A 27,111-nucleotide genomic window follows, 5' to 3' on the forward strand; every position below is an offset into this window, starting at 1 on the left:
TAGGTCGAGGGCCTTGAAGCGGATTCGTGCAGCAATGGGGAGCCAGTGCAGGTCCCTAAGAAGTGGGGTGACATGGGCCAACTTCGGTAGGTTTGAGATCAGGCGGGCCGCTGCGTTCTGAATGAGTTGAAGAGGCTTGGTGGCAGTGGCCGGGAGGCCAGCGAGCAGTGCGTTGCAGTAGTCGAGGCGGGAGATGACTGTTGATTGGACGAGGAGTTGGGTGGCTTCTTTTGTCAGGAAGGGGCGGATCCTTCTGACGTTGCTCAGGAGGAATCTGCAGGTTCTGGTTGTCGCTGCGATGTGAGCAGAGAAGTTCAACTGGTCGTCGAGGACAACACCAAGGTTCTTGGCGGTCGGGGACGCGGTCACAGCTGCATTCTCGACTGTGATGGAAAGGTCGGTCAGGGGGGGAGGATTTGGCCGGCAGGTGGAGCAATTCTGTTTTGCTTAGGTTCAGTTTGAGGTGGTTGGTCATCATCCAGGCGGAGATGTCGGACAGACAGGCCGAGATCCGCTCAGAGACGTGGATATCTGAGGGAGGGAAGGAGAGGAAGAGTTGAGTATCGTCGGCATAACAATGATAGGAGAAGCCATGAGACGTGATAATGTTACCCAGTGATTTAGTGTAGAGGGAGAAGAGAAGGGGTCCTAGAACCGAGCCCTGGGGGACACCCGTCCGCAGGGGGTGGGTGGCCGACAGGGTCCCTCTCCATGACACTTGGTAGGAGCGGTCATTGAGGTATGATGTCAGCCATGTCAGTGTTACAGGTATCAGGATATGGTACCTGATAGCAGAGATGTTTAACCTATGAAACAGGTTGTAGTTAGTCATTGAACAAAGGAAGGCGCAGACATGGTGTTACTGGTTCTGAGTCCTCCCTGGTTGTGAGGCTCAGCTCGCCTCGTGTGCCCGTAAGCAGCAAAGTACGGTTCCCTAGAAGGCGAAGCCACTAAACACAAGTCCTATACTGCCACCTATTGACCAAATTATGTTAATGTCTCCCATTAAATATAACATGACTGTTCTACCTTGTTTCTGATGGAGGTAATCCTGTACCAGTATGTTCACACCGTTTTGACACATAATCTAATGATATTAACGTGATACCACTTCTAGTGGGCATCACACCAGCGCAGAGCCAGCCACTCCCATTCCTGCGAGGGCCGCAAGGAGGATCTGATTGTTGACTGTGTCGAAGGCTGCAGATAGATCTAGGAGAATCAGGACAGAGGAGAGGCCTTTCGCTTTTGCTAAGTGAAGTGCCTCTGTGACCGCAATGAGGGCCGTTTCTGTGGAGTGGCCAGTCCGGAAGCCAGACTGATTAGGGTCTAGGAGGTCATTCTTTAAGAGATAAGCAGTAAGTTGGTTGGATACAGCACGTTCAAGTGTTTTAGAAAGGAAGGAGAGAAGAGAGACAGGACGGTAGTTGCCTATGACGGTGGGGTTCAGGGTTGGTTTTTTTATGAGCGGCGTGACTCTGGCTTGTTTTAGGGAGGTCGGGACCACCCCCGAGTTGAGTGAGGAGTTGATGGTTGCAGTTAGGAATGGGAGGATGTCTGGTGCTATGGTCTGGAGGAGTGGAGAGGGTAGCTGGTCCAGCTGGCATGTAGTCGGACGGTTCGACATTACCAGTGTCAGGGTCTCGGCTTCTGTAATGGGAGAAAAAGATGACAGAGTGAAGGATGAGGTTCTCGATTCAGCATTTGGAATGGGTGGGGGTTGGGAGAAGGAGCTGCGGATGTTCTCCACTTTTTCCTCAAAGAAGATTGCGAAGTCTTCGGCAGAGAAAGATGAGGGAGGGGGGGTGGGGGGGGGGGGTGAGGAGGGAGGACATGGTAGCATGCAGTTTGCGAAGATTCTTGACAGAGGCCTCGATCCTATGGTGAATGAAATAAGCTTTGGCATTAGTAATGGTTTTGGAGAATGTTAACAAGAGGTTGTGATATGTGTCGATGTCAGCAGTGAGGCGTGACTTTCTATACTTCCTCTCAGCCGCTCTCAGGACCTGTCTTTGTTCTCTTACTGGATCTGTCAGCCATGGACTGGGTGGGGAACGGCGGGCAGGTTTCTCAACGAGGGGACAGAACTTGTCGAAGGAGGTTGCAAGGGCTGAGAGGAGGGTGGAGGTTGCTATCTCTGTGGAGAGAGCAGAGAAGGTGTCACTCAAAGGTAGAGCGGATAGTATGTCAGAGGAGAGGGTAGGGATAGGGAGGGCAGGTTGCGTCTGAGTGAGACGGTATGAGTTGGGGTGAAGACCTTTCGGTTAAGCGTGAGAGTTAGTGAGAAGTTTATGAAGGAATGGTCAAATACATGTAGGGGAGTTACCGTGGTGTTAATGATGCTGGAGCTACGGGAAAATATGAGACCCAAGGAGTTGCCTGCTTTGTGGGTGGGAGGCATGGCAGTGGGAGTCAGGTCAAACGATTGTAGGAGGGAGACCACTATGACTGACTGAGATGAGTCAGGCAGGTTGAAGTCGCCCAATAGAAGGAGAGGGGTACCATCTTCCGGTAAGGAGCTTAGAAGCATGTCCAGCTCATCTGTGAAGTGGACCTGGAGGGCGATAGAGTGTAACAATGGTGAAATTGAAAGGATTAGTAGTAGTTCCGTCAATCTAGATCCGATCTCGAAAATTATTGTGGATCATTGTAGCCAATGAGTGTGGCTTTCCAATGATACCCCACATGGGGATCTAAATAAAAAATACTAAAAACACGAACAAACACGAAAACAGGAAGAGCAAAACAGCCGAATGAATTGAAGTCTATGAGAAAACTGAGTTTTTCTTTGTACATAGTTTACCAAAATCACTCCTAATCACTCATTTCTGAATGGATCTTTATGAAATTTGGATATGTACTACATAAGGCGTCAGGCTATGGCTCTGTCTGGATTTATAAGCCATACCACCTTCTGGGCAAATACTACCTCTGGACTACTAACTACTACAGAAAAACTTGAGTAACACGTTTTTTTTACACCTCAAGTTCAGACCTATGGCACTCTATTACGTTAGCACTAAAAGTGAATTTTTTGGAATCAGAAACTTCAGAATGTCATCTTTCAAAAGAGACCAGGCTCATGCATGTGCTATAAGTATAAAGTATGTTGTTTTGGTTTGCAAAAAAAGTATGCAGTCCTCAAGTTCAAGTTAAGAAATGGCCACTTTTCTGCCCGCTTGAAGGCTTAACGCCTGCCGTCGGAATTAGTAATGTGTACTTTCTAAATACAGATTAGATTAGGTTGGATTCAAATTTATCGTCATCATACAGCACAAGTACAGTACAACGGAAATAAGTTTGGCATCCAACCAGAGTGCAAATGTAACAATATACTGGTGATTGTCCAGTATGGTCCAGTTGACCTACCTCAAGCCACACTCTTTTCCTGATCCTCCAATCACAACAGGCAGTTGTGTGTAGCAGTAAAGTGCAACAGCAATATAGAATGTACAGGTGGTTAAACTGGGTACAAAATATACAAATGAGTACTACTGAGTGTAGTGCTAATCAGATGTATGTGTACAGAGTTCATAATTTGGTCGCCATTTGTATTATATAAATAGAGACAGTATGACTACTACTGGCCAGCAGTGTAACTAATAAGAGTAGGATATGTACAGATATAGATATAGTAAAGTACTATGTGCAGGTAAGTACAGACAGTTGAGGATAGGTATATATATGCGATGGGAATAAATATATGGTATATACAGCATTATTGTACATGCTATCATACAGAGCTATGTGCAGGTGTACAAGCAAGTATATGAGGGGTTATATGCAGGTATATTCAGACCAATATGGGTATATATATATATATATATATATATATATATATATATATATATATATATATATATAGCTGTATATAGTCTCAAAGTCATCTGCTCTGTTCACACGACAGTAGAGCTGGAAAGTCTTCAGAGCGTCAACTCCGACACGACTTACTCCATTTAGCTTAATTGAGAAATAGTCTCAAAAGTCATCCACTTTGTATACACACGCTAAAAACAAAGAGCTGAAAAGATATCCCGAGCTTGGCATGAATACAATTACACATATAAATTGTACTTGTACTTGAGTCGTGTTTTAATCTAATGACATGGTATCTGACAAAAAACCTCTTCTGTCTTTTATAGGAACATGATCCCATCCAATCTGGTCGAGGCCACGTTTCAACAGGTGAGTGGAGGCAAAGGGTGATGTTGAAACCATGGGGTGACACAATAGCTTAATACAGTACAACACGTTCCCCTGCATACCTTAATACATTACAATATGTTCCCCTGCGTACAGTAGCTTAATACAGTACAACACGTTCCCCTGCGTAGCTTAATACATTACAATACGTTCCCCTGGGGCGGTCAGGTGGCGTAGCGGAGATTGCGTTCGTCACCAACGCCGGAGACGCTGTTCGAATCCAGCTCCCGGCGTTGTCACCAGCTTGGCTGGCCGTTCACACTAATACAATTGGCAGTATTAGAGGGTGGGAAAGCTGGAGGGGTGGGTCCGGGTCGTTGTAAACAGCGACTCCTACAGTTCGGTCGGGGCGCCTGCTCAGCGCGGATAGGCTCTAAGGGGGGTAGTGTGATCCTTCCACACGTTACACCCTCTCAGTGAAAGTCCGCGCTGCCAGGTGAAAAGAAGCGGTTGATTGGCTAGACGTGTGTCGGAGGAAGCACGTGATAGCCCCCACTCTCCCAGACCGACTGTGGGGGGTAAGTGCGCAGTGACCAGGAAGGGGATTGGGAATTGGCATAACGACTAACATTGGGATGGGAGAAAAATCTGAGGAAAAAGGAGGGGGAAAAAGATAAAAAGAAAAAAAAACAATACGTTCCCCTGCGTACAGTAGCTTAATTCATTCAGCGCCAGTCACGATGATATCGTCGATAATCGTTATTTCTTTTATTAGCGATATTCATTAATTTTCATCTGTTAATTAAAGTTTTCAATCAATCAATCAATCCCCTGCGTACAGTAGCTTAATACATTACAACGCGTTCCCCTGCGTAGCTTAATACATTAGAAATTTGTATTATTATCATAAGAAAAACAATATTGTGATATACTAGAGCTGTGAATCTTCACTGGCCTCACGATTCGATTACGATTCAGCTGTCAACGATTCGATTGGATTCTACGATGCATCTTGATGCAGCTCAATAATATATTACATCCTCAATTTTATAATCTATATTACTGCACATGGCTACTTTTTCATCAATTAATATAAGCAGTCAGATAAATTAACTTTTATTTAGAAAGTTCTTAAATCAGAATGTCAAAATAAATAGCTTTACTAGTGTTGCATGATACAGATACTAGAAAGGTATCTCGATACCCAGCTGTTAAAAATGGTTCAATACTCTTTTTATTAGTATCAGTATTAGTATCAATACTTTTAGCATAGCCCGATGCTGTATTTTTCTATGAGTTGAGTGGATGCATGACCAGAGCACTAGCTTTAATAATACAATAATAATAATAATAATAATAATAATAATAATAATAATAATAATAATAATAATAATAATAATAATAATAATAATAATAATAATAATAATAATAATAATAATAATAATAATAATAATAATAATAATAATAATAATAATAATAATAATAATAATAATAATAATAATAATAATAATAATAATAATAATAATAATAATAATAATAATAATAATAATAATAATAATAATATATTTGATTTGTAGGGCGCTTTATAGTTGTGGAGCAAATCCCAAAGCTTTTTTTTTATTTTTAAATTTTAATAATCGATTATGTTCTGTCACTGCATCGATGCAGAATCGTCCACAAACGCTTTGCATCACATCTTAGAATCGAGAAATGTCTACACCCCTAATATATACCGTTACCATCCAACATTTTAAATATACTGTGAAATAAATTCTAGGCCATCCTGCCCTGAACTCAAAGTATAACTCCCAACAATATAACTTAAAAGTGGAACGAGGTAGGGGAGATCAGAGAGGTAGGGGTGTGGTGATGGAGGAGGTCAGATAGGTTGGGGTGATGGAGGAGGTCAGAGAGGTAGGGGTGATGGAGGAGGTCAGAGAGGTAGGAGTGTGGTGATGGAGGAGGTCAGATAGGTAGGGGTGATGGAGGAGGTCAGAGAGGTAGGGGTGATGGAGGAGGTCAGAGAGGTAGAGGTGATGGAGGAGGTCAGAGAGGTAGGGGTGATGGAGGAGGTCAGATAGGTAGGGGTGATGGAGGAGGTCAGAGAGGTAGGGGTGATGGAGGAGGTCAGATAGGTAGGGGTGATGGAGGAGGTCAGAGAGGTAGGGGTGATGGAGGAGGTCAGAGAGGTAGGGGTGATGGAGGAGGTCAGAGAGGTAGGGGTGATGGAGGAGGTCAGAGAGGTAGGGGTGTAGTGATGGAGGAGGTCAGAGAGGTAGGGGTGATGGAGGAGGTCAGAGAGGTAGGGGTGATGGAGGAGGTCAGAGAGGTAGGGGTGATGGAGGAGGTCAGAGAGGTAGGGGTGTGGCGATGGAGGAGGTCAGAGAGGTAGGGGTGATGGAGGAGGTCAGAGAGGTAGGGGTGATGGAGGAGGTCAGAGAGGTAGGGGTGTGGCGATGGAGGAGGTCAGAGAGGTAGGGGTGATGGAGGAGAGAGGAGAGGTAGGGGTGATGGAGGAGGTCAGAGAGGTAGGGGTGATGGAGGAGGTCAGAGAGGTAGTGGTGATGGAGGAGGTCAGAGAGGTAGGGGTGATGGAGGAGGTCAGAGAGGTAGGGGTGATGGAGGAGAGAGGAGAGGTAGGGGTGATGGAGGAGGTCAGAGAGGTAGGGATGTGGCGATGGAGGAGGTCAGAGATGTAGGGGTGATGGAGGAGGTCAGAGAGGTAGGGGTGTGGTGATGGAGGAGGTCAGAGAGGTAGGGGTGATGGAGGAGAGAGGAGAGGTAGGGGTGTGGTGATGGAGGAGGTCAGAGAGGTAGGGGTGATGGAGGAGAGAGGAGAGGTAGGGGTGTGGTGATGGAGGAGGTCAGAGAGGTAGGGGTGATGGAGGAGAGAGGAGAGGTAGGGGTGTGGTGATGGAGGAGGTCAGAGAGGTAAGGGTGATGGAGGAGGTCAGAGAGGTAGGGGTGTGGTGATGGAGGAGGTCAGAGAGGTAGGGGTGATGGAGGAGAGAGGAGAGGTAGGGGTGTGGCGATGGAGGAGGTGAGAGAGGTAGGGGTGTGGCGATGGAGGAGGTGAGAGAGGTAGGGGTGATGGAGGAGGTCAGAGAGGTAGGGGTGTGGCGATGGAGGAGGTCAGAGAGGTAGGGGTGTGGCGATGGAGGAGGTGAGAGAGGTAGGGGTGATGGAGGAGGTCAGAGAGGTAGGGGTGTGGCGATGGAGGAGGTGAGAGAGGTGGGGGGGGGGGGGGGCAGGTTGTTGAGGGTGTGGTGGATTTTGTAAATCCGGATGAGATCAGATTCCTTTAGAAGTGGTTTTATTACAAAGTAGTCCATGCGTTTACAAATACATACAGTATATTGCCTTAAAGTCTAAAACGATAGACCAGCCGGCCTTTAACTATTAATCGGACTCCAAGAAGCGCTTTCTGTCGATGTCTCAGTGACACACGACCCGCTCTCCTTTTTCTTCTCCCTTCTGTCGTGTCGAGAGTTGTATTTAAACACCCAGTGTCCCTTCCCCTTTCTCGGAATAGAGACCTGGCTCTCTCCCAGGGAAAAGAACGCTCCCTTCTTTCCAAGGAAGATAATTATTATTATCATATTAATATATTATGGTGCCCTCCTTCCAGCTCACTCATGTCTAACAAACACGTTTGTGCTTAGATTCTGAGGTCACAGTAACCTCTCAGTTCTGTCCTCCAATGACCTGTGGTTCAATCATGTGCCTCTGCTTACATGGAGAGAATGTAACCCGACCTGCCACTACAAGGGCTTTGAATGTCCCTATAACACCAGAGCTGTGTTAACACTTCCTTCGGTCAACCCTCCTTCCAGTTTCCTGCTCCCAGCAGTTGGAACGAGATGCAAAACACTTTGAAAATGGACAAATTGGGAGGCTAAGTGGCGCAGTGGGCAAAGCGCTCGCCACTAACGCAGGATATGCTGGGTTCGAGCCCAGCTCTCTGCGTTGCTTCCGGCTTGGCTGGTCGTTCATACTAATACAATTGGCAGTATTAGGGGGTGGGAAAGCCGGTGGGTGGGAATCGGACGTTGTGGACAGCGACTCCTACAGGTCGGTTGGTGCGCCTGTACAGCAGAATCAGGAAGCAACGGGGGCAGCGTGAGCCTCCCACGCGTTACTCCTTGCCACTGAGAGATCGTGCTGTGCAGGTGAAAATATGCGACGGCTGCCTCCTCGTGTACCGGAGGGGACACGTGATGCAAGGCTTCGTCCACATTGCAGCCGACCAGTGGGAGGCATGGTCTAACAACGTTCGAGACAGGGGAGGGTAGAATTGGATAATACGAAATTGGGATGGGAGAAAAATAGAAAATGGGGAGAAAAAGTAGATAAAAAAAAAATTACAAATTGATCCCCCTCACTACTTCTAAGGACTCTATCGCAGAGTTGTTCACACACACACCTGCAACTGTCACCCAGCCTTTCAACTGTAAATGGACTGTTCTGCTTCATGTATGCCCCTTTGTACTTTGATTTGGTTGTTTGATGCGTGTTTTAATTATTTCCCTTACCTCTGTGATGTATCTGTCTCTTTTCTATTTATTTTACTTTAAAAAAGCACGTCCCCTTTCCCTGTTACCCTTCGAGGGGACCTTTTGTCCTCTCGCCAGGGCGTCAATGTAAATAAGAATTTGTTCTTAAAGGGGAACTATCTTATAAATGGCCTTTTTGAGTGTTTAGCATTGTTTCCTAGCTATGTGAACTTATATTAATATGATCTATGTCTCAAAATTCTCATATTGGCGCATTCTTCCAATTCTCCTCTCACAATATTCACCCTCACTGAACTGAGTCGTTTGAAAATGTGCCTATATGTGATGTCATATAGTCACTGCTGCATGTTAATGTTCAGGCGAACACGACGCTGCGCAGTGGTTTAGGAGCCCAGGCTCAAAACAGCTCGAGATCTTGAGGTAGAAAAATGCTGTTTTTGAGGACTTGATTAGAAATACAAAACAATGAATAAAAAAATATATATATATTACAGAGGTGTTCCATAGACTCACAGGAATTGTGTAAAAGTGCCCAAATAGTGAAAGAAATAGTAAAATAGTTCCCCTTTAACTGACCTGCCTGGTTAAATAAACGTTCAATAAATAAAAATAAAGAATGTGATGAGCATAGGGGCGGCTGGGTGGCGCAGCGGACATTGCACTCGTCACCAACGCAAAAGACACCGGGTTCGACTCCGGCTGTCAGCGCTGCCTCCGGCTTGTGCCGGCCGTCATACTAATTCAATTGGCAGAGTTAGCGGGTGGAAGTCGATGGGTGGTAATCTGGACGTTGTGGACAGCGACTCCTACAGGTCGGTTGGGGAAGCCTGCACAGCAGAGACAGGAAATGGCGGGGGTAGTGTGTGAGCCTCCCACACGTTACACCTCGCCAATGAGAGTCCGCGCTGGCAGGTGAAAAGATGTGACAGGCTGCCTCCTCGTGTACCGGAGGGGACACGTGATGCAAGGCTTCTATCCTCCCTACAACCGGCCAGTGGGGGGCATATGCGAGCAATGTTCAAGACAGGGGAGGGAAGAATTGGCACATTGGGATTGGGATGGGAGAAAAAAATTAAAAAAGAGGAGAAAAAGTGGATAAAAAAAATTGAAAATGTGATGAGCAGTTTTTTTTTAAGTGTATCTGGTATTTCGTTGGGAGCCAGTGAAGGTTGTGGAGGAAAATCCTCACACAATCCTCTAACAACTCACCTCTGCTGCTCTTCTCACCCCCGTAGTACCGGACAGACCTGGTGCCTATCATGCACAACTCCGACGTAAAGGAATCGCAGGTCAACTATCTGTATGTGATGCCCGACTACTACAACCCGAGCCTGGGCCACCCTGTCTTCCTGGAGATCACCCCGGCCCCCGACCTCAAATACAGAATCGTCCCCGGGAACAGCAAGGGCATGAACGTCCTGGGGATCGTCATCTTCTCCGCCACCATGGGTGAGAGACGCGACACGTTCACTGCACACGTCCGACACGCCTTAGTTTGACATCACACAGCGAGCGAACCTCAAACATCGGGGCGACAGTGGCTCAGCGGTCGTCTGGTAATCAGAAGGTTCCCGGTTCAATTCTCGCTCCTCCCGGGCAGTGTGTCGGAGTGTCCTTGAGCAAGACACTTAACCCCTAATTGCTCCCGATGAGCAGGTTGGCACCTTGCATGGTTGCGTCTGCCATCGGTGTGTGATTGTGTGAGTGAATGTGAGGAACAAATATTGTAAAGCGCTTTGGATAAAAGCGCTATATAAATGCACCATATACTATTTATCAAAGCAAGCATTTGATTCAAGACAATCAAAGCCAGTCAGGAGGTAGAGCATTCGTCGGGAAGGTTCCTGGTTTCGATTCCCGCTCCTCCCGACAGCATGTCAAAGTGTCCTTGAGCAAGACACTTAACCCTTAACTGCTCCCGATGAGCAGGTCGGCACCTTGCATGGTTGCCTCCACCATTGGCCTGTGAGTGAATGGGTAAGGCATATGTTTTGGACAAAAGCGCTGTATAAATGCAGTCCATTTACCAAATGCAAGCACTGACACAGTCATGCCATGCACCAACACACACACACACACACACACACACACACTTAAACACTTAAACGTCAATGTTTATACAGTATATACATATATATATATAGTATATGTGTTTGTACAACATTATACTACAATTCTGTACATCTTATTAGCACTACACTCAGTAGTACTAGTTTGTATATTTTGTAGTATCGTATTTAGGGAATAAGGATTTTCCTTTAAAATCCTCTATCTAACCTACCCTGCGTTGTGTTCTAAATTTCACCTTAAACCCTATTTACTGATAAGACCAACACGGTCTTATAGGACGGCAGCGGAGAAAGCATCAATGAGGAGGAGAGAAGTTGTTTACTGTTCAGATCCGGCTTTATTTCAGAGTCCAAAAGTGAACAACTTCGATCTGGTTCAATGGAAAAGGAATATGTGCAATAATATTAATGGAAGCAAACACTATGCCGTTTGTCATTAATACCAGAATAATCAAATACAATAAAAAGAATGGTCCTCAATTGCTGATGAGCTGGCGGTGGCTTCTCCTAAGGGACAAAGTGATTCTTTTCTCGTTCTCAACTTCCAGCAGTTCCTCTCCGATTCTCCTCCTTGCATGGGTGGTTTCAAAAAGCGTGTGTGTTTTCTCTATCTGTCGCGCATGCTATTTTAAAGCTTAGACTCCTCCTCCTGGAATACGCTAGATTATTACGTCAGAGGGGAGTATCCCTACATCCTGATTGGTTGAAAACCTAGAGCGGCCATTTTGAGTAGGCCCGGCGTCACCTATGACCCTGGGAGAGGCCGGCTTAATGTCTCTAAGAGGATATTTCTCTATTTCACTTAGTTAACGTTTTATACCCCAGTATCTATTTTTACTGTCTAATAGTTTAAGAATTTAGCAATGACTATACTTGATCGTGAATGTTGTCGTTTTTCTGATCGAAATTGGAGCCTAATAACTAAGTTTAGCCTTATTGATGGTTTTTTGATAAGAACAAAGAAGCCTATATTTTTTTGTTGAATATAGAATCTTCAACTGTTAGCTATTGTTGTCCCTCTTGGTTTTGAGACAGTCCTGTTGCATTTAATAATTCTATAACCTTATCTTGGATGTTAGCTTAGTTTTCTAATGACATTACACATTAACTGTATTTACTGGAAGAACTTAGACTTTACAACAGTAGAGAATAGTCTAATTGCTTTCTTTAGCCTATTTATTCTTTTCTTTGTGGGAATCTATATTATTTTACTGTTTAGCAACCCTAAATGGTCCTATGAAGTTAAATAAAAGGGTCTTTATTGATGGTTTCCTAATTTGGGACAAAATAGCAATTTGGGGGTCAGAGATCACCAGTCTGTTCTGCTAATCTGGTCAACTCGTATCCTGTGACCAAAACTGGTTTGAGGGAGTTCTAATCAATGCCTGGGTGCGACCTCCTGCCATCTTTTGTCCCCGTCTGCTTTGTCAATAGCGCCAGCCTTTGAAATGTTCAAGTCGGCCTGCCAGACACTCACAACCTATTGTTTTACCTGTCCCCCCCCCGTGGGGGAAAAGGGCAGCTGTAGTTAACTTTAAGATGAGAATGCTAATCCCTTCTAACGCAAGGCCTCCTTTTAACAGACAGCCCACATAGTATTGAATGTTTTCAGAGACAGAGAGGGCAGTTTGGCAGAGTATCTTAATTGCCTTAATCTAAACGATATTACCTTACTTTTGGGCTATTTTAAAAAGCCTATGTATCCTACTGATCTCTTTTCTAGTTTTGCCAATATATGATTACTTCTAAAACCCATGTATTTTAACTAACTGTTGGGTAGAAAATAGAACCTATCTAAGGTGTGTGGTGCACTGGTCCTTTACCAAGTTCACCCTTTTTCTGGAGCCGTTGACCTTTGGGACTCAAGACTCAACAAATATACCCATATTCCATAATAGTTTGAGCAGAGAATGATACCACAGTAGCCAGTTTAATATCCTGTAAATGTTGTATATTGCTGTTGCACTTTACTGTTACATTTGCACTCTGGTTGAATGAGAAACTTATTTTTGTTGTACTGTACTTGTGCTGCATGATGACAATACATTTTTATCTAATCTAATCAAATCGAATGTAATCTTGTGCCCTCATGCAGGTCTGCTGCTGGGGAAGATGGGGGAGCGTGGCGCCCCGCTGGTCAACGTGTGTCTGTGCATCAACGAGTGTGTGATGAAGATCATCAATGCAGCCATGTGGCAAGTCTCTACTGATTGATTGATTGAAAACTTTATTAACAGATTGCAGAATGGGTACAGTACAGCTCAATACATACAATTGTTAAGGGGATGCAGACCAGAGAAAGACTTTCGTCTTGTTTACATCAGGGTCCCCCATTTTCAATTCATCGTAACATATATGACATACATGACATACAGATAGACAGTACTGCTACATCTATACATTTATGACATACCAGATTTGCAATTACAGTACTGTTTGTGATACAAAAAGAGTCCAGAAAAAAAAGAGTATATACATTTGACGTAGAAACTGTACATTGGATTGGGTAGGTGGGGGTGGGGGGGGACTGTACATTGGAGGTGGGGGGGGGGGTTGGGTAGGAGTGGGGGGGGGGGGGGGGTTGGGTAGGAGGGGTGGGTGGGGGACACTGTACAACTGTACAAACAAAACTGTACATTGGATTATTGACAAGACCATACTTGGTAATTTACTGTACATTGGAGGGGGTTGTGTTCGGACATTTACAGGGGCCAGTTTCGAGTTGCAGTCTCCCTTAGGTGTTTTTTGAGAGTGTTTTTGAAAGTGGGTAGTGATTCACATTCCTTTACAGCTTTGGGTAGGGCGTTCCACATTGATGTGGCATAATTGCGAAACGTGTTTAGTCCCTTGTTTGAGCCGAATCTGGGTTTAACATGATTTGTGGAGCTCCCTCTGGTGTTGTGATCGTGGTATTCACTGACCTTTGGGAAGTATTTTGTCATGTACATGGGTACCTTGGTCGTGTAGTGTATCTTGTAGACCAGGCCCATTGCAAGTTGCTGTACTCTGTCGTCTACTCTAAGCCATCCTAGGTTGTCAAAGTGGGCAGGGGTGAGGTGGGTTCTAGGAGTAAGGTCAAGCAGTAGTCTGACCAGTTTGTTTTGAGATGTTTGTAATTTTGTTTTTAGCGCCTTTGAGGTGCTTTGGTACCATGAGGTGCAAGCATAGTCGTAGTACCCTTGAATGAGTGCTCCTGCTAGAGTCTTCAGGGTATTCTTGTTTACCAGTGAGGAGATCCGGTACAAGAATCGAGTTCGTTGGTTGACTTTTTTTATTACATTGGATGCCATTTTGTCACAGGAAAGATTTGCCTCTAGGATGGAACCCAGGTAGGTAATATCTTCTTTCCTTGTGACAATATTGTCACCCACTGTAACTGAGAAGCCGTCGGTCTTGCTGAGTTTGTTATTTGAACCGAAGAGAATGGACTCTGTTTTGCCCATGTGTAATGATAGTTTGTTATCAGCGAGCCATATGCAGATTTTGCCTAGTTCTGAGCTGAGGGTTTTTTCAACCTGTAACTTGTTCTTGTCAGAGACCAGCAGGGCTGAGTCGTCCGCAAACAGGAACAAGTTGCAGTCACAAGCTGACGACATGTCATTTGCATAAATTAGGAACAGTAGCGGACCTAGTATGCTTCCTTGTGGAACACCACAGCTTACTGTGAGGGGGGGGGATAGGGTACCGTTTACCTCCACCATCTGCTCTCTCCCCTCCAGGTAGGATTGCATCCAGCTCACTGATAGACTATCAAAACCAATTGCTTTTAGCTTGTCAATCAGAATGGTGTGATTGACAGTGTCGAAGGCCTTTTGTAGGTCCAGCATGACCATGCCGCAGTATTTGCCCGCGTCCACCTCTTGTTTGATGTGGTCGTTTAAATAGAGAAGGCATGTGTCAGTGGAGTGGGATGTTCTGAAGCCAGATTGGAATTCGTAGATTAGATTTTTTTCCGCAAGGTCTTTTTCGACCTGTTCGTATACCTTTTTCTCCATGACTTTCGAGATGGAGGTAAGGATAGAAACAGGGCGGTAGTTGCCTGGGTCTAATTTACTGCCTTTTTTGTGCAGAGGGGTCACTCTCGCAATTTTGAAGTCCTTGGGGACGTGTCCCTGTTTTATGGAGAGGTTTATTATGTGTGTGATGACTGGGGTGATGGCGGCTGCTGAGTCTCTGAGGAATTTGGAGGGGATGTTGTCATGGCCAGTGGCCTTGTTGGGTTGGAGGGCGCTCAGTTTTTTGAGTACCTCATCTGTTGTTACCATTTCCAGTTTGAAGTCGTCTTTGTGGACCCCTAGGTTCTTGTAGTATGCTACTATGTGTTCTACCCCATAATGCCCTGAGTGGGAGGGTAGTTTGTTTACCAGTGTTGTGGCTATGTTTGTGAAGAAACTATTTAAGTAATTGGCTACATCCAGCTTTTCTGTGATGAGCGTGTTGTCCGTCTTTATGTTTATGTTTGAGAATCTGGTTTTAAGTTTTTTACTGCAGCCTAGTTGGTTATTGAGTAATTTCCAAAGTTCACGTGGTTTGTTTTTGTTTTCCTCGGTTTTGTCATTGATGAATTTTTTTTGCTGTTTTGATCATGGAGTTTACATCATTTCTTAGTCTGTTTCTTTCCAGTTTGAGTTCAGTCACGTGGGCTTGGAGTTCACTGCTCGTGCTTATGGTAAGCTTTGACTGACTTTTACGAAACTCAGGCATACTCCGTTAGCCTAGGCCCTAGGGTGACCAAATGTTCTCTTTTGCCCGGACATGTCCTCTTTTCACGCCCTGTCCGGGGCGTCCGGGGGGGTTTATAAATTCACGAAAATGTCCGGGTCCAATATGATGTACTTAAATTGACTGGCGTGTTGCATCGAATACTACGGTACTCTGTTGCGTGTGATGTGACGTATTACCAGAGAAGACTGCTTTGTGGGCGGGTCTACTATGCTCACGCACAAACAGAGGAGGAAGCGGACAGATCGGACCAGCACGTGCAAAGCTTGACCATATGTTTCTGTGTCTAATAAAGGTGCTGGAGATCTCAAAGCTCACATAGACACAGAAAGACATTAAAAATAAAGCTGTGGTGAGGCGAGTTTAATGGCAAAGTTGACAGAATTGATTGAAGTATGCAGCGTTTGATGTATGATGATATAAGATGCTTATGAATGATACAATAATTCTAAGGATTACGTGTGTAATAAATTCATTGTGTACACTAATGGCAAGTTATGCAAATGTAAACAAATCCGAAACTGCATAGTGCACTTTTAAATTAGTATCTTTGTGAGGTTACTGTTTTATAATTTACTTTGAAAAGATACAAATATATATTTTTTAAAGCTGGATTTTCTAATACAGAAGAGGTATTATTTAGAACATTAATTCATATTTTTTTTTGTTATTTATTTTGTCCAGTAAGCCTTGAAAAGAGATATTATTTTGTTATAGGTTGATTTTTAAGTTATTTCTTTGAGATTTGTCAGAGAGATTACTTTAGGCATAATAAAGCATGTTGAGTAACTTTGGTTATAGAGAGATATTATTTTGTTATATAAAATATAAATAATAGTTGTCTATCCATACAGAGGAGGCATACTTCGAGTATCATTTAAGTATCTTGAGGCTGGGGGGAGAGAGTCCTCTTTTTTGGAAATCACAATATGGCCATCCTACGTTAGCCTGCAGCTAACACATATGAACACAGACACATTAGTTTCAGATTACAGATCAAATTACTCACACACACACACACACACTGTAATATGGACACGCTGGATTAAGATTACAGGGCTAAACCAGATTACGCGTTAACACTTTCAGCGCCACTCTTAATCCCCATCTGCGCTGCCTGTGGCCACGCTTAAAAATATGGACATTTTCACGGTGTTTCACGATGTTTGAAGAGCTATATCTATATTCTATATTATAGCTATGGAGACAATACTATGGCTCATTTGACAGTCACTATCTCTCGTCCAACATGTAAAAAAGAGTAGATTTTTTCATGTATACGTTCACGTGTTATCCCGTGGTGAATATTGTATAGTTTCAGAGTGATCCGGGCTAATTCCTGGAAGCTGAGTTATGGAGCGCTATGTGCATTTTTTGCGAAAGTCGTTTGCGTTGCTCGCCTGGACACGATACTATTTCCAAATCAAAGGTATATAATAGGTATTATGTTTCATCATGAAGGCATCAAAGGGGGGGGGGGTCGTTTTGTGATGCTCATTGTAGGATCAGAGTAGGATTGACGTCATATAGTCCTTACCTTTGCTAGGAGGTATTCCAAAATTAATATTCCAATTGTCTGATCGCGATTTCCAGTATTGATGTCCATCGGGTCCCTGATATGAAATGGGACAAACTATGCATCAAGTGTGCTGGACGCGTTCCAAGTGGCTCGAATGAAGCATTTCACTTGCCCGGGTCCCATTCTCCGCCCCCGGACCATATAAAATTGAACACAGTGTGAAATATGGTTTTAAAGGGTAGGCGATACTGCCACCTAGCAGGTGACGATGAAAACCCGAGTATAGTCGGGTTCTGGCGCTCAACCGCTGGCGAGATAACCCGACTATAGTCGTGATTGGCGCTGAATGTGTTAAGATGAAGAACATTCGTTCGTGATTTAGCGGAGAAACCATGGCACTCCCCTGACTAAAGGTATAATGGAGCTCTATAGCGAAACCATGACACTCCCCTGACTAAAAGTATAATGGAGCTCTATGGAGAAACCATGGCACTCCCCTGACTAAAAGTATAATGGAGCTCTATAGAGAAACCATGACACTCCCCTGACTAAAAGTATAAGGGAGCTCTATAGAGAAACCATGACACTCCCCTGACTAAAAGTATAAGGGAGCTCTATGGAGAAACCATGACACTTCCCTGACTAAAAGTATAATGGAGCTCTATGGAGAAACCATAGCACTCCCCTGACTAAAAGTATAATGGAGCTCTATGGGGAAACCATGACACTCCCCTGACTAAAAGTTGTTTCAAACAAAAATGTCTGTATATCATTTAGCCAAATCAGCATGGCTGTGATGATGAATTGAAAATGGGGGACCCTGATGTAAACAAGACGAAAGTCTTTCTCTGGTCTGCATTCCCTTAACAATTGTGTGTATTGAGCCGTACTGTATTGTACCCATTCTGCAATCTGTTAATAAAATGTTCAATCAATCAATCAATCAATGTGAGTGTGAGTCTTTCACCTTTTACATATCTAGCTTTGGCGTTAATTGGTTGTTTAGATCGCTAGCATGGCTAACAAATGCAAATATATTGTAGTCTATATATATTATATACTGTATTATAGTCTATATATATTGTAGTCTATATATATTTTGTAGTCTATATATATATCATCATCCGCCCGGTTGTTCTGACCAGGATTTACGCTCCATTATTGCCTCCTCGATGCGTTCACACCGAGTCTGACGTGGACGACAAACACGTCCATATTAATGTTCAAAATCTCTAATTGAGCTCCTTTTAAAAAGCATAAAATAACACTTTCCTTATTTCCATATCATGGTTTCTTCTATTATATCTGTAGTTATGTGCCTCATTGTGACCATATGGTTTACTTGCTGTTTCGTTCACCACTGCACCACTGGTCACTTGCCACTCAGGTGAACCACAGATCAGTCTGTGGACGAGGTGAGCAGAAGGTGAGTTGGTGGTAAAGCAGCTTTAAGTCTGGTCTTTAAGCTTAAGGACAACGATACAGTACTGTATGTACAGTGCTGTGCGCTGCACACTGAGCCTGAATGCAGGTGGCACGAGCTTCAGTTACACAACAACACGTGAGGCTGGAAGAACAGACAAACACCGTACGGAACCGGAAGCCCTTAATCTCACGCCTTAATCAACCCTTGAAATAACATTATTATGAAATAAGGTCAATTAAGAAATACATTCAATAAGATAATCGAGTAGAATTGGATGGAACCAAGTGAAATGAAGGTAACTTTACCGTGACATTACTGATTAAGGTGTTTAACCCCTGACTGAAATGAAGGCATGTTTAAAGGGTCGGCAATGTTTGAAGTACCACTTGATTTTTATTATTTAAGGAGTGTGTGTATAGATTAAGGCATTTTTACATGATTTATAAGGCATTTTACACATTGTACACAAGCGTGCCATGTCGTGAGCACATAGCATCGACTACCATGTCTTTTTTCCTGCGGAATAATGAAGACGATGAAGTCTAAAGTCCCTCCTCCTATTATTAATAAAGTTAAATAGTATCGAAAAGGAGGAAGCAAAAAAAAATCGTTATTTCGTCTCACAGTTCATTATTCTATGTTTGACTACATCAGGGGATCGCAAACAGGCATCCCTCTGTTTTTAGGTGCTCTATTCCTTCCTGGGTCGAACTCCTCTTTCAGAGCACCTTTCATCCTTACGACTAGGCTTGCAATGGATGGAATAGTGTATAGTGCAGCAATGCAAGTCCGGTTCACAGTTATTGTTGTAATGTAAAAGTGGGAGTTATGTCACCGGGGGTTGGGAATGGGAGGTGCGAGAGGGGGCAAGTTGATCGTTGAGCAGCCTGTGGATAGAGGCTCAAGATACAAGATACAAGAGTTTTATTTGTCACGGCATACAGGTATACAGTGAAATGCGGGGGGTCTCGCCCGCAACGATGTGCATAATACAAGTAATAATAATAAGAGTCCAACCAATAGAGCGACATAGTGTAATAAACAAGTAAACAAAGTAGGCATATCGGTATCTGTACATGAGCTATTTACAGAGCATGGTAGGACATGCTAGGTCCTGTGGCAGTGCAGTACACTGTTAGCTACGGATGAGGCATTGGGTCTTTATGTACACTGCTATACAATGCTATATTATACGATCTCAAGCTATACTATTGTTAAAGTGATCTTTCCTTCTGTAAAGTGTCCATAGTGTGAGCGTGTGCAGCATGAGTGTGTGTGTGCTGATGTTAAAGTTAAAGTGGCTGCTAGTGTGTGAGCGTGTACAGTGTGTGTGTTGTGTGTGTGCTCATGTGTGCTTGTGCGTGGAGAGTTCAGTGTTCAAGGCTCTGATGGCCTGGGGGAAGAAGCTGAGCCTAAGTCTCTCTGTCCTTGTTACTGGTGCTTGCAGGCGTTTGCCTGACCGCAGCAGCATGAACAGGCTGTTGTTGGGGTGGTGAGGGTCTTTTATTATCCTGCAGGCTCTGGATTTGCACCTCTTGTTTTATAGGACCTGCAGGGTTGGTAGTGCAATACCCGTGGTACGCTCGGCTGAGCACACCACTCTCTGTAGGGCCTTCTTGTCCTGTGCCGTGCTGTTGCATTACCAGGCAGTGATGTTTCCAGTCAAGATGCTCTCTACAGCTCCGGAGTAGAAGGACTGGAGTATCTTCCCAGATACTCTGAACTTCCTTAACTGTCTCAGGTGGTAGAGGCGCTGCTTCGCCTTTTTTACGACTGAGTCTATGTGTGTTGTCCATGTCAGTTCCTCTGAGATGTGGACCCCCAGGTACTTGAAGCTGCTCACCCTGTCCACGGTAGCCCCATTTATCCTCAGTGGTTTGTGTGTCTCCTGCTGTCTCCTCCTAAAATCCACGATCAGCTCCTTGGTTTTACCAATGTTCAGGAGCAGGCTGTTGTTCCAGTACCTCAACCTCCTCCCGGTAGGCCTTCTCGTCGTTGTCCGAGATCAACCCCACCACCACTGTGTCGTCCGCAAACTTCACTATGGAGTTGGAGCTGAACTTGGACACAGGCTGTTGGTCAGTCTGCTAGTACCGGACTGGATGGATCTGTACCTTCGACCAGAGGGCAGCAGTTGGTATGATGCCCGAAATTCCCCAAGGGGATCAATAAAGGAATATCTTATCTTACACCTCTCTCTCTCTTTCTCCCCCCCCCTCTCCCTCTCTCTCTCTCTCTCAATCTCTCTGTCTCTTTCTCCCCCCCTCCCTCTCTCTCTGTCTCTTTCTCCCCCCCCCCTCTCTCTCTCTCTTTCTCCCCCCCCCCTCTCTCTCTCTCTCTCTCTCTCTCTCTCTCTCTCTCTGTCTCTTTCCCCCCCTCTCCCTCTCTCCCCCCCCTCCCTCTCTCTCTCTCTGTCTCTTTCTACCCCCCTCTCTCTCTCTCTTTCTCCCCCCCCTCTCTCTCTCTTTCCCCCCCCCCCTCTCTCTCTCTCTGTCTCTTCCCCCCCTCTCTCTCTCTCTCTTTCTCCCCCCCCTCCCTCTATCTCTCTCTGTCTCTTTCTCCCCCCCTCTCTCTCTCTTTCTCCCCCCCCCCCCCCCCCTCTCTCTCTCTCTCTCTCTCTCTGCTTCTCCATGCAGGTACTTCCCGTTCGGTATCGTGTTCCTGGTGGCGGGGAAGATCCTGGACATGCACGACCCGGCCCACCTGGGAGAGAAGCTGGGGCTGTACTTCATCACAGTGATGGCCGGTCTGTTTGTTCACGGCCTCATCCTGCTGCCCCTCTTCTTCTATCTCATCACCAAGAAGAACCCGTTCACCTACATCAGGGGCCTCCTGCAGGCCCTGGTCATCGCGCTGGCCACCTCGTCCAGGTAGGACTCACCTACATCAGGCCCTGGTCATCGCGCTGGCCACCTCGTCCAGGTAGGACTCACCTACATCAGGCCCTGGTCATCGCGCTGGCCACCTCGTCCAGGTAGGACTCACCTACATCAGGCCCTGGTCATCGCGCTGGCCACCTCGTCCAGGTAGGACTCACCTACATCAGGCCCTGGTCATCGCGCTGGCCACCTCGTCCAGGTAGGACTCGGCGGAGATCGGATTAATTTGGATTAAACCCTTTTGCTCTTTGGGGAGCATAGGTCATTCAGGAGCCAGGCATCTGCGCCCATTATTCCCCCGATTCGAGCGCGATTCATATTACGGTCCCGATCAGAAGAAGAAGAAGTAGTCTTTATTTGTCATGCAGATTTAACACACACATGCGATGGGCGACCAACAGGAACACACACACACATGCACTGAGTCTCTGATGAAATGTTCTCTGCACTTCCCATCCCGTCGTCCTTCCCCCCCAAGGGCAGCTGGGAGCAGACAAGGGCTGCAGCGTGCGCCGCGCCCGGGGACCAATCCAAGTGCTCCTGTACGTCTTCGTCAGGGACGCGACAGCGTTAGCGATCTGTTGTGCATGTTTTTCCATTGGGTTTATCTCATCAGGAGGGGAAACCCTTGCGATCACGGGGAGAACATGCAAACTCCACACAGAAAGGCCCGGGAGATACCCCACCCGAGTAACTGGCAACCCGGCAACCTGGTCCCCAAGTGGGAATCGAACCCAGGACCTTCTAGCTGTGTGTGAATCAAGTTTCCATTAATAGTTTAGAAAAAACTCTGAGACGTCTGCAGGATGGGCAGTCCTCTACAGTCTACACACATACGACTGTCAGACTGCTGGTGCCAATGTGCTGCACATCACTGTGTAGCACGAAGACTGTCATATTTATCAGTCAATGTCATTTAACCTTAATTTACTCAGGGTAGGTTCTCAGAATTGTTCTAAGAATAGCTTAGCACAATGAATGGAAGCGGACATGGCCGGTTAGCCTTCGGGAGAGGTGTTAGTTGGACACGGCCATGTCCGCTTCCATTCATTGTGCTAAGCTATTCTTAGAACAATTCTGAAAACCTACCCTGAGTAAATTAAGGTTAAATGACATGACAACGGGCGGCTACGTGGCGTAGTGGGCAAGGCGCTCGCCACGAAATGCTGGAGACGCTGGGCTCGTCAGTTCGAGCCCAGCGCTCCACATTTGCTTTCAGTTTAGCTGGTCGTCCGTACTAATACACATTGGCCGTATTAGGGGGTGGGAAACTGATGGGTGGGGATCGGGCGTTGTGGACAGCGACTCCTACAGGTCGGTTGGTGCGCCTGCGCAGTAGAATCAGGAAGTGTCGGGGGCAGCGTGAGCCTCCCACGCGTTACTCCTTGCCACTGAGAGATCGAGCTGCGCAGGTGAAAAGATGCGACTGCTGTTACCTCAAGTACCGGAGGGGACTTGTGCTATGTATGACTTAGTCCACATTGCAGCCGGCTTGTGGGAGGCAAGAAACAGCGTCCGTGACAGGGGAGGGTTGAATTGGATGATACGAAATTGGGATGGGAGAAAATATAGAAAATGGGAGAAAAAGTGGATCAAAAAGAAAAAATGACATGACAACGTGCAGCCAGATAGCTTTCTACTGAACCCACCGAGAGGAAACTTGTATCTATCTTCTCGTCTCTCTGGAGAAGACGATAAGCTAATTTCCCAAAATGTTGGCGTGTTACTTTAACTCTGTATGTACACTCAAGGTGACTATAAATAAGGGAAACCTCAGTTGCCTTTTGAGTTTAAATAAAGGTTTGAATTGAAGTCACAGGACCATAACCTCCCTCCCTCTCCGCCTGCAGCTCGGCCACACTGCCCATCACCATGAAGTGCCTCCTGGAGAACTGTGGCGTGGACCGGCAGATTGCCCGCTTCGTGCTGCCAGTGGGCGCCACCATCAACATGGACGGCACGGCGCTGTACGAGGCGGTTGCCGCCATCTTCATCGCGCAGATCAACGAGTATGAGCTGGACTTTGGCCAGTTGGTCACCATCAGGTGAGAACGTCTGAACCTCTCCTCCCCTGACGTCAGAACACTCCTCTGACCTCACACCCCTGACTTCAGAACACTCCTCTGACCTCACACCCCTGACTTCAGAAAGCTACTCTGACCTCTGACCTCACACCCCTGACATCAGAACACTACTCTGACCTCTGACCTCACACCCCTGACACCTTCGCCCTTCTGTCTCCAGCATCACAGCGACAGCCGCCAGCATCGGAGCGGCTGGGATTCCTCAGGCTGGTCTTGTAACCATGGTGATCGTCCTGACCTCTGTGGGGTTACCAGCCGCTGACATCACACTGATCGTGGCCATCGATTGGGTCCTGTGAGTTATCACTCAAAACAGAATTATACCATAACTGTAAAAGAGTGGATGAGGGAATATTTTTTTTTTACGTGCTGTTGTCGTAAACTGAAATGTTTCTGGGCTGATTTGCAGGGATCGTTTCCGTACGATGATAAATGTCCTCGGGGACGCCTTCGCCGCGGGGATCATGGCTCACGTGTGCAGGGAGGACTTCGAGCAGACACCCACCTTGGAGAAGAGCTCAGAGTCCAGGTGTAGCTACGGATCTACAAGTGTTGACACACAGACCCCCCGGGTAAGAGAGAGAGCCTCATCATCCACAGCAAACACCAGTATCTAACCCCCCCCCCCACGTGTCCCAGAGGCTTAAAGGAACACGCCAACAGTTTGGGAAATTAGCTTACCGTCTCCTCCAGAGAGAGACAAGAACATAGATACCAGTTTCCTTTCTGGCTGCACGTTAGCCTAGCTTAGCACAATGAATGGAAGCCTTCGGGAGAGGTGTTAGTTGGACAATGCCTAGGCTAACCAGCACTGTCTGCTAGTGGTGGGGGGAAATATCGATACAGTATAGTATCGCAATACTTTGTGTGGCGATACTGTATCGATACAAGGATGCCAAGTATCGATATTTTATTATACACACACACACACACACACACACACACACACACACGCACATGTGTTCATTCAGTTAAATTGGAATATGACTGTAATACAAACAGTTCAGTTTGTCAGGTACATGCAACACAGATTATTACAGTGTTGACATCTGTCTGCTTGAGAAAATCCCATTTGCTGCAATAAGAATTATTGAAGTGAGATGAACAGACTGAAAACTTTATTTTATTAGATAAAACATGTTGACAAAGTTTTACTTTGCAGTTGAAAAAAGGTAATAAATCGCAACATATCGCAATACTCAGCATATCGCAATATATTTTGAATCGCAATACTATCGTATCGTGATAATATCGTATCGTGAGGCCAACAATGTGGAACGCCCTACCCACAGCTGTAAAAAGATGTGAATCCCTACCCACATTCAAAACCTACGGGAGGCTGCAATTCGAAACTGGCCACCGTAAATGTCCAACCCCCCCCCCCCCCTCCTAATAGACAGTCTCCTCCCCACCGTATGTATATTTTTTCTCCCACCCCCTCCTAATGTACAGTCTCCTCCCCATCATATGTATATATTCTCTGTTAGGATCTATGGGTAACAGTACTGTATATTTGCATATCGTATATGTCATAAATGTAACAGTACTATATACCTGTATGTCATGTATGTCCCTATGCCATAAATGTCATGATGTCATAAATGTCACTATGAATTGAAAATGGGGGACCCTGATGTAAACAAGACAAACGTATTTCTCTGGTCTGCATCCCCTTAACAATTGTGTGTATTGAGCCATACTGTATTGTACCCATTCTGCAATCTGTTAAATAAAGTTTTCATTCATTCATTCATTCACTCTGGTGATTCCCACCCCTACTGTCCGCTTCCATTAATTGTGCTAAGCTAGGCTAACATGCAGCCAGATAGCTTTCTATCTTCTTGTCTCTCTCTGGAGAAGACGGTAAGCTAATTTCCCAAAATGTTGGCATGTTCCTTTAACTCTTTCTGCGACAAACCCGAGTAAAGTCGGGTTTCGTCGCCAACCGCTGAGCGCCAAACCCGACTATACTCGGGTTTTGATCCTTTGATATTTTTCCTCTGATCCCCATTCTAACCACTCACGCGGACCTCCCTGTATCTCCCTTGCACCGCTGCCTACGTTAACTCTTTGAGTGCCACCGACTTTCCCCATCTGTACTGGATGGCACCAGCGTTATTGACCATTTTAGAGATGTTTGCAGACCCATTGTGTGTTCTGTATTATAGCTATGGAGACAATAGTATGGCTCATTTTACAGGCATTGTTCATAGTCCATTACTGACTAATCAGTTCATTTCTACACACTGTAATTTGTTACACGCTACACGCTAAACATCGCCCCTTTCCAAAATAATCCAGTATTTTTCCATAGATCGCAAGATATGACGCGTTATATGCAATAAGCCCAAAAATCGTTCTGGTTAATCGCCTGAAACCCCAAATACTCCCAAATCAAAGGTATATACCATGTACATATGTGCCTTCATCAAGGGGGGGGGGGGGGGGGGGGTCGTTTCAACTAGAAACTGCGATCGTGTTTGTCGAGCCTATTTTTACGTCCGGTAAAACACAACACTGTGATCGTTACAAAAACATGTTTCAGGTTCGGTAAAATAGACATAGAATATACCTTACCTTAGCCAGAAGGTATTCCAAAAAGAATAATTCCCAGTGATCGCATCGCCATCGCGATTACCCATGTATATGTCTATACTCGTGTATATGGGAAATAGGCTTCAGGCAACAAAATCTCGTGGCGAACGCTGTGTCTGTCTCCGAGGAGGAGCCTGTGCAAAAAAAAAGAAAAGGAAAAGGTGTATCCACACCAAGCCATTTCAGTTCAAAAGGTAGGCGATACTGTCACCTGGTGAGATTCGATCGTCATTGCAATTCCAACGTAGGCAGATGAGCCAGGGAGACCTAGAGGGCTCCGGCTGACCCTATAGAACGGGGATCAAAGAAAAATATCAAAGGATCTAAACCTGAGTATACTCGGGTTTTGGCGCTCAACGGTTGGCGAGATAACCCGACTATACTCGGGTATGGTGCCCCAAAGAGTTAAAATCGCAATGACGATCTAATCCTGCCAGGTGGCAGTATCGCCGTATACACGAGTAATCGTGATGGGATCACTGGGGATTATTCTTTTTAGAGTACCTTCTGGCTAAGGTAAGGTCTATCCTATGTCTATTTTACCGAACCTGAAACATGTTTTTGTACCGATCACAGTGTCGTATTTTACCGGACCTAAAACATGCTTTTGGTAACGATCGCAGTTTTGTTGATGACTTTGTGAAGATACATATGTACATGGTATATACCTTTGATTTGGAAGTATTTGGGGTTTCAGGCGAGCAACCCGAACGATTTGGGCATATTGCATATAACGCGTCATATCTCGCAATCTATGAAAAAAGACTGGATTATTTTGGAAACTACAGTATGTATAAATTAACTGGTTAGTCAGTGATGGACTATGAACAATGCCTGTCAAATGAGCCATACTATTGTCTCCATAGCTATAATACAGAACACACGATGGGTCTGCAAACATCGCGAAAATGGTCAATAACACTGGCGCCATTGAGTAAAGATGGGGAAAGAGCGTGGCGGTCAATGAGTTAAATGAGGAATACATGAAATAAGAAAATGAAATGAATGAATGAAAACTTTATTTAACAGATTGCAGAATGGGTACAATACAGTACAGCTCAATACACACAATTGTTAAGGGGATGCAGACCTGAGAAAGACGTTTGTCTTGTTTACATCAGGGTCCCCCATTTTCAATTCATATAGACATTTATGACATA

General features: G+C 45.3%; 1 protein-coding gene across 1 annotated transcript in view; it reads left to right on the plus strand.

Annotated features, from left to right (window-relative positions):
* Positions 1 to 27,111, plus strand: part of slc1a8b (solute carrier family 1 member 8b) — a gene marked incomplete at both ends in the record, with an annotated part of 46,187 nt that overhangs the window by 18,118 nt on the left and 958 nt on the right. Inside the window, 7 exons of the mRNA XM_084308516.1 lie at positions 4,143 to 4,185; positions 9,893 to 10,106; positions 12,822 to 12,921; positions 21,030 to 21,263; positions 23,123 to 23,317; positions 23,517 to 23,651; positions 23,766 to 23,928. Of these exons, the coding sequence (XP_084164642.1) occupies positions 4,143 to 4,185; positions 9,893 to 10,106; positions 12,822 to 12,921; positions 21,030 to 21,263; positions 23,123 to 23,317; positions 23,517 to 23,651; positions 23,766 to 23,928 (1,084 nt within the window). The remainder of the gene's footprint in view (positions 1 to 4,142; positions 4,186 to 9,892; positions 10,107 to 12,821; positions 12,922 to 21,029; positions 21,264 to 23,122; positions 23,318 to 23,516; positions 23,652 to 23,765; positions 23,929 to 27,111) is intronic.

The sequence above is a fragment of the Notolepis coatsorum genome, assembly GCF_963971535.1.
Source record: "Notolepis coatsorum genome assembly, chromosome: 2".
Lineage (NCBI taxonomy): Eukaryota > Metazoa > Chordata > Actinopteri > Aulopiformes > Paralepididae > Notolepis > Notolepis coatsorum.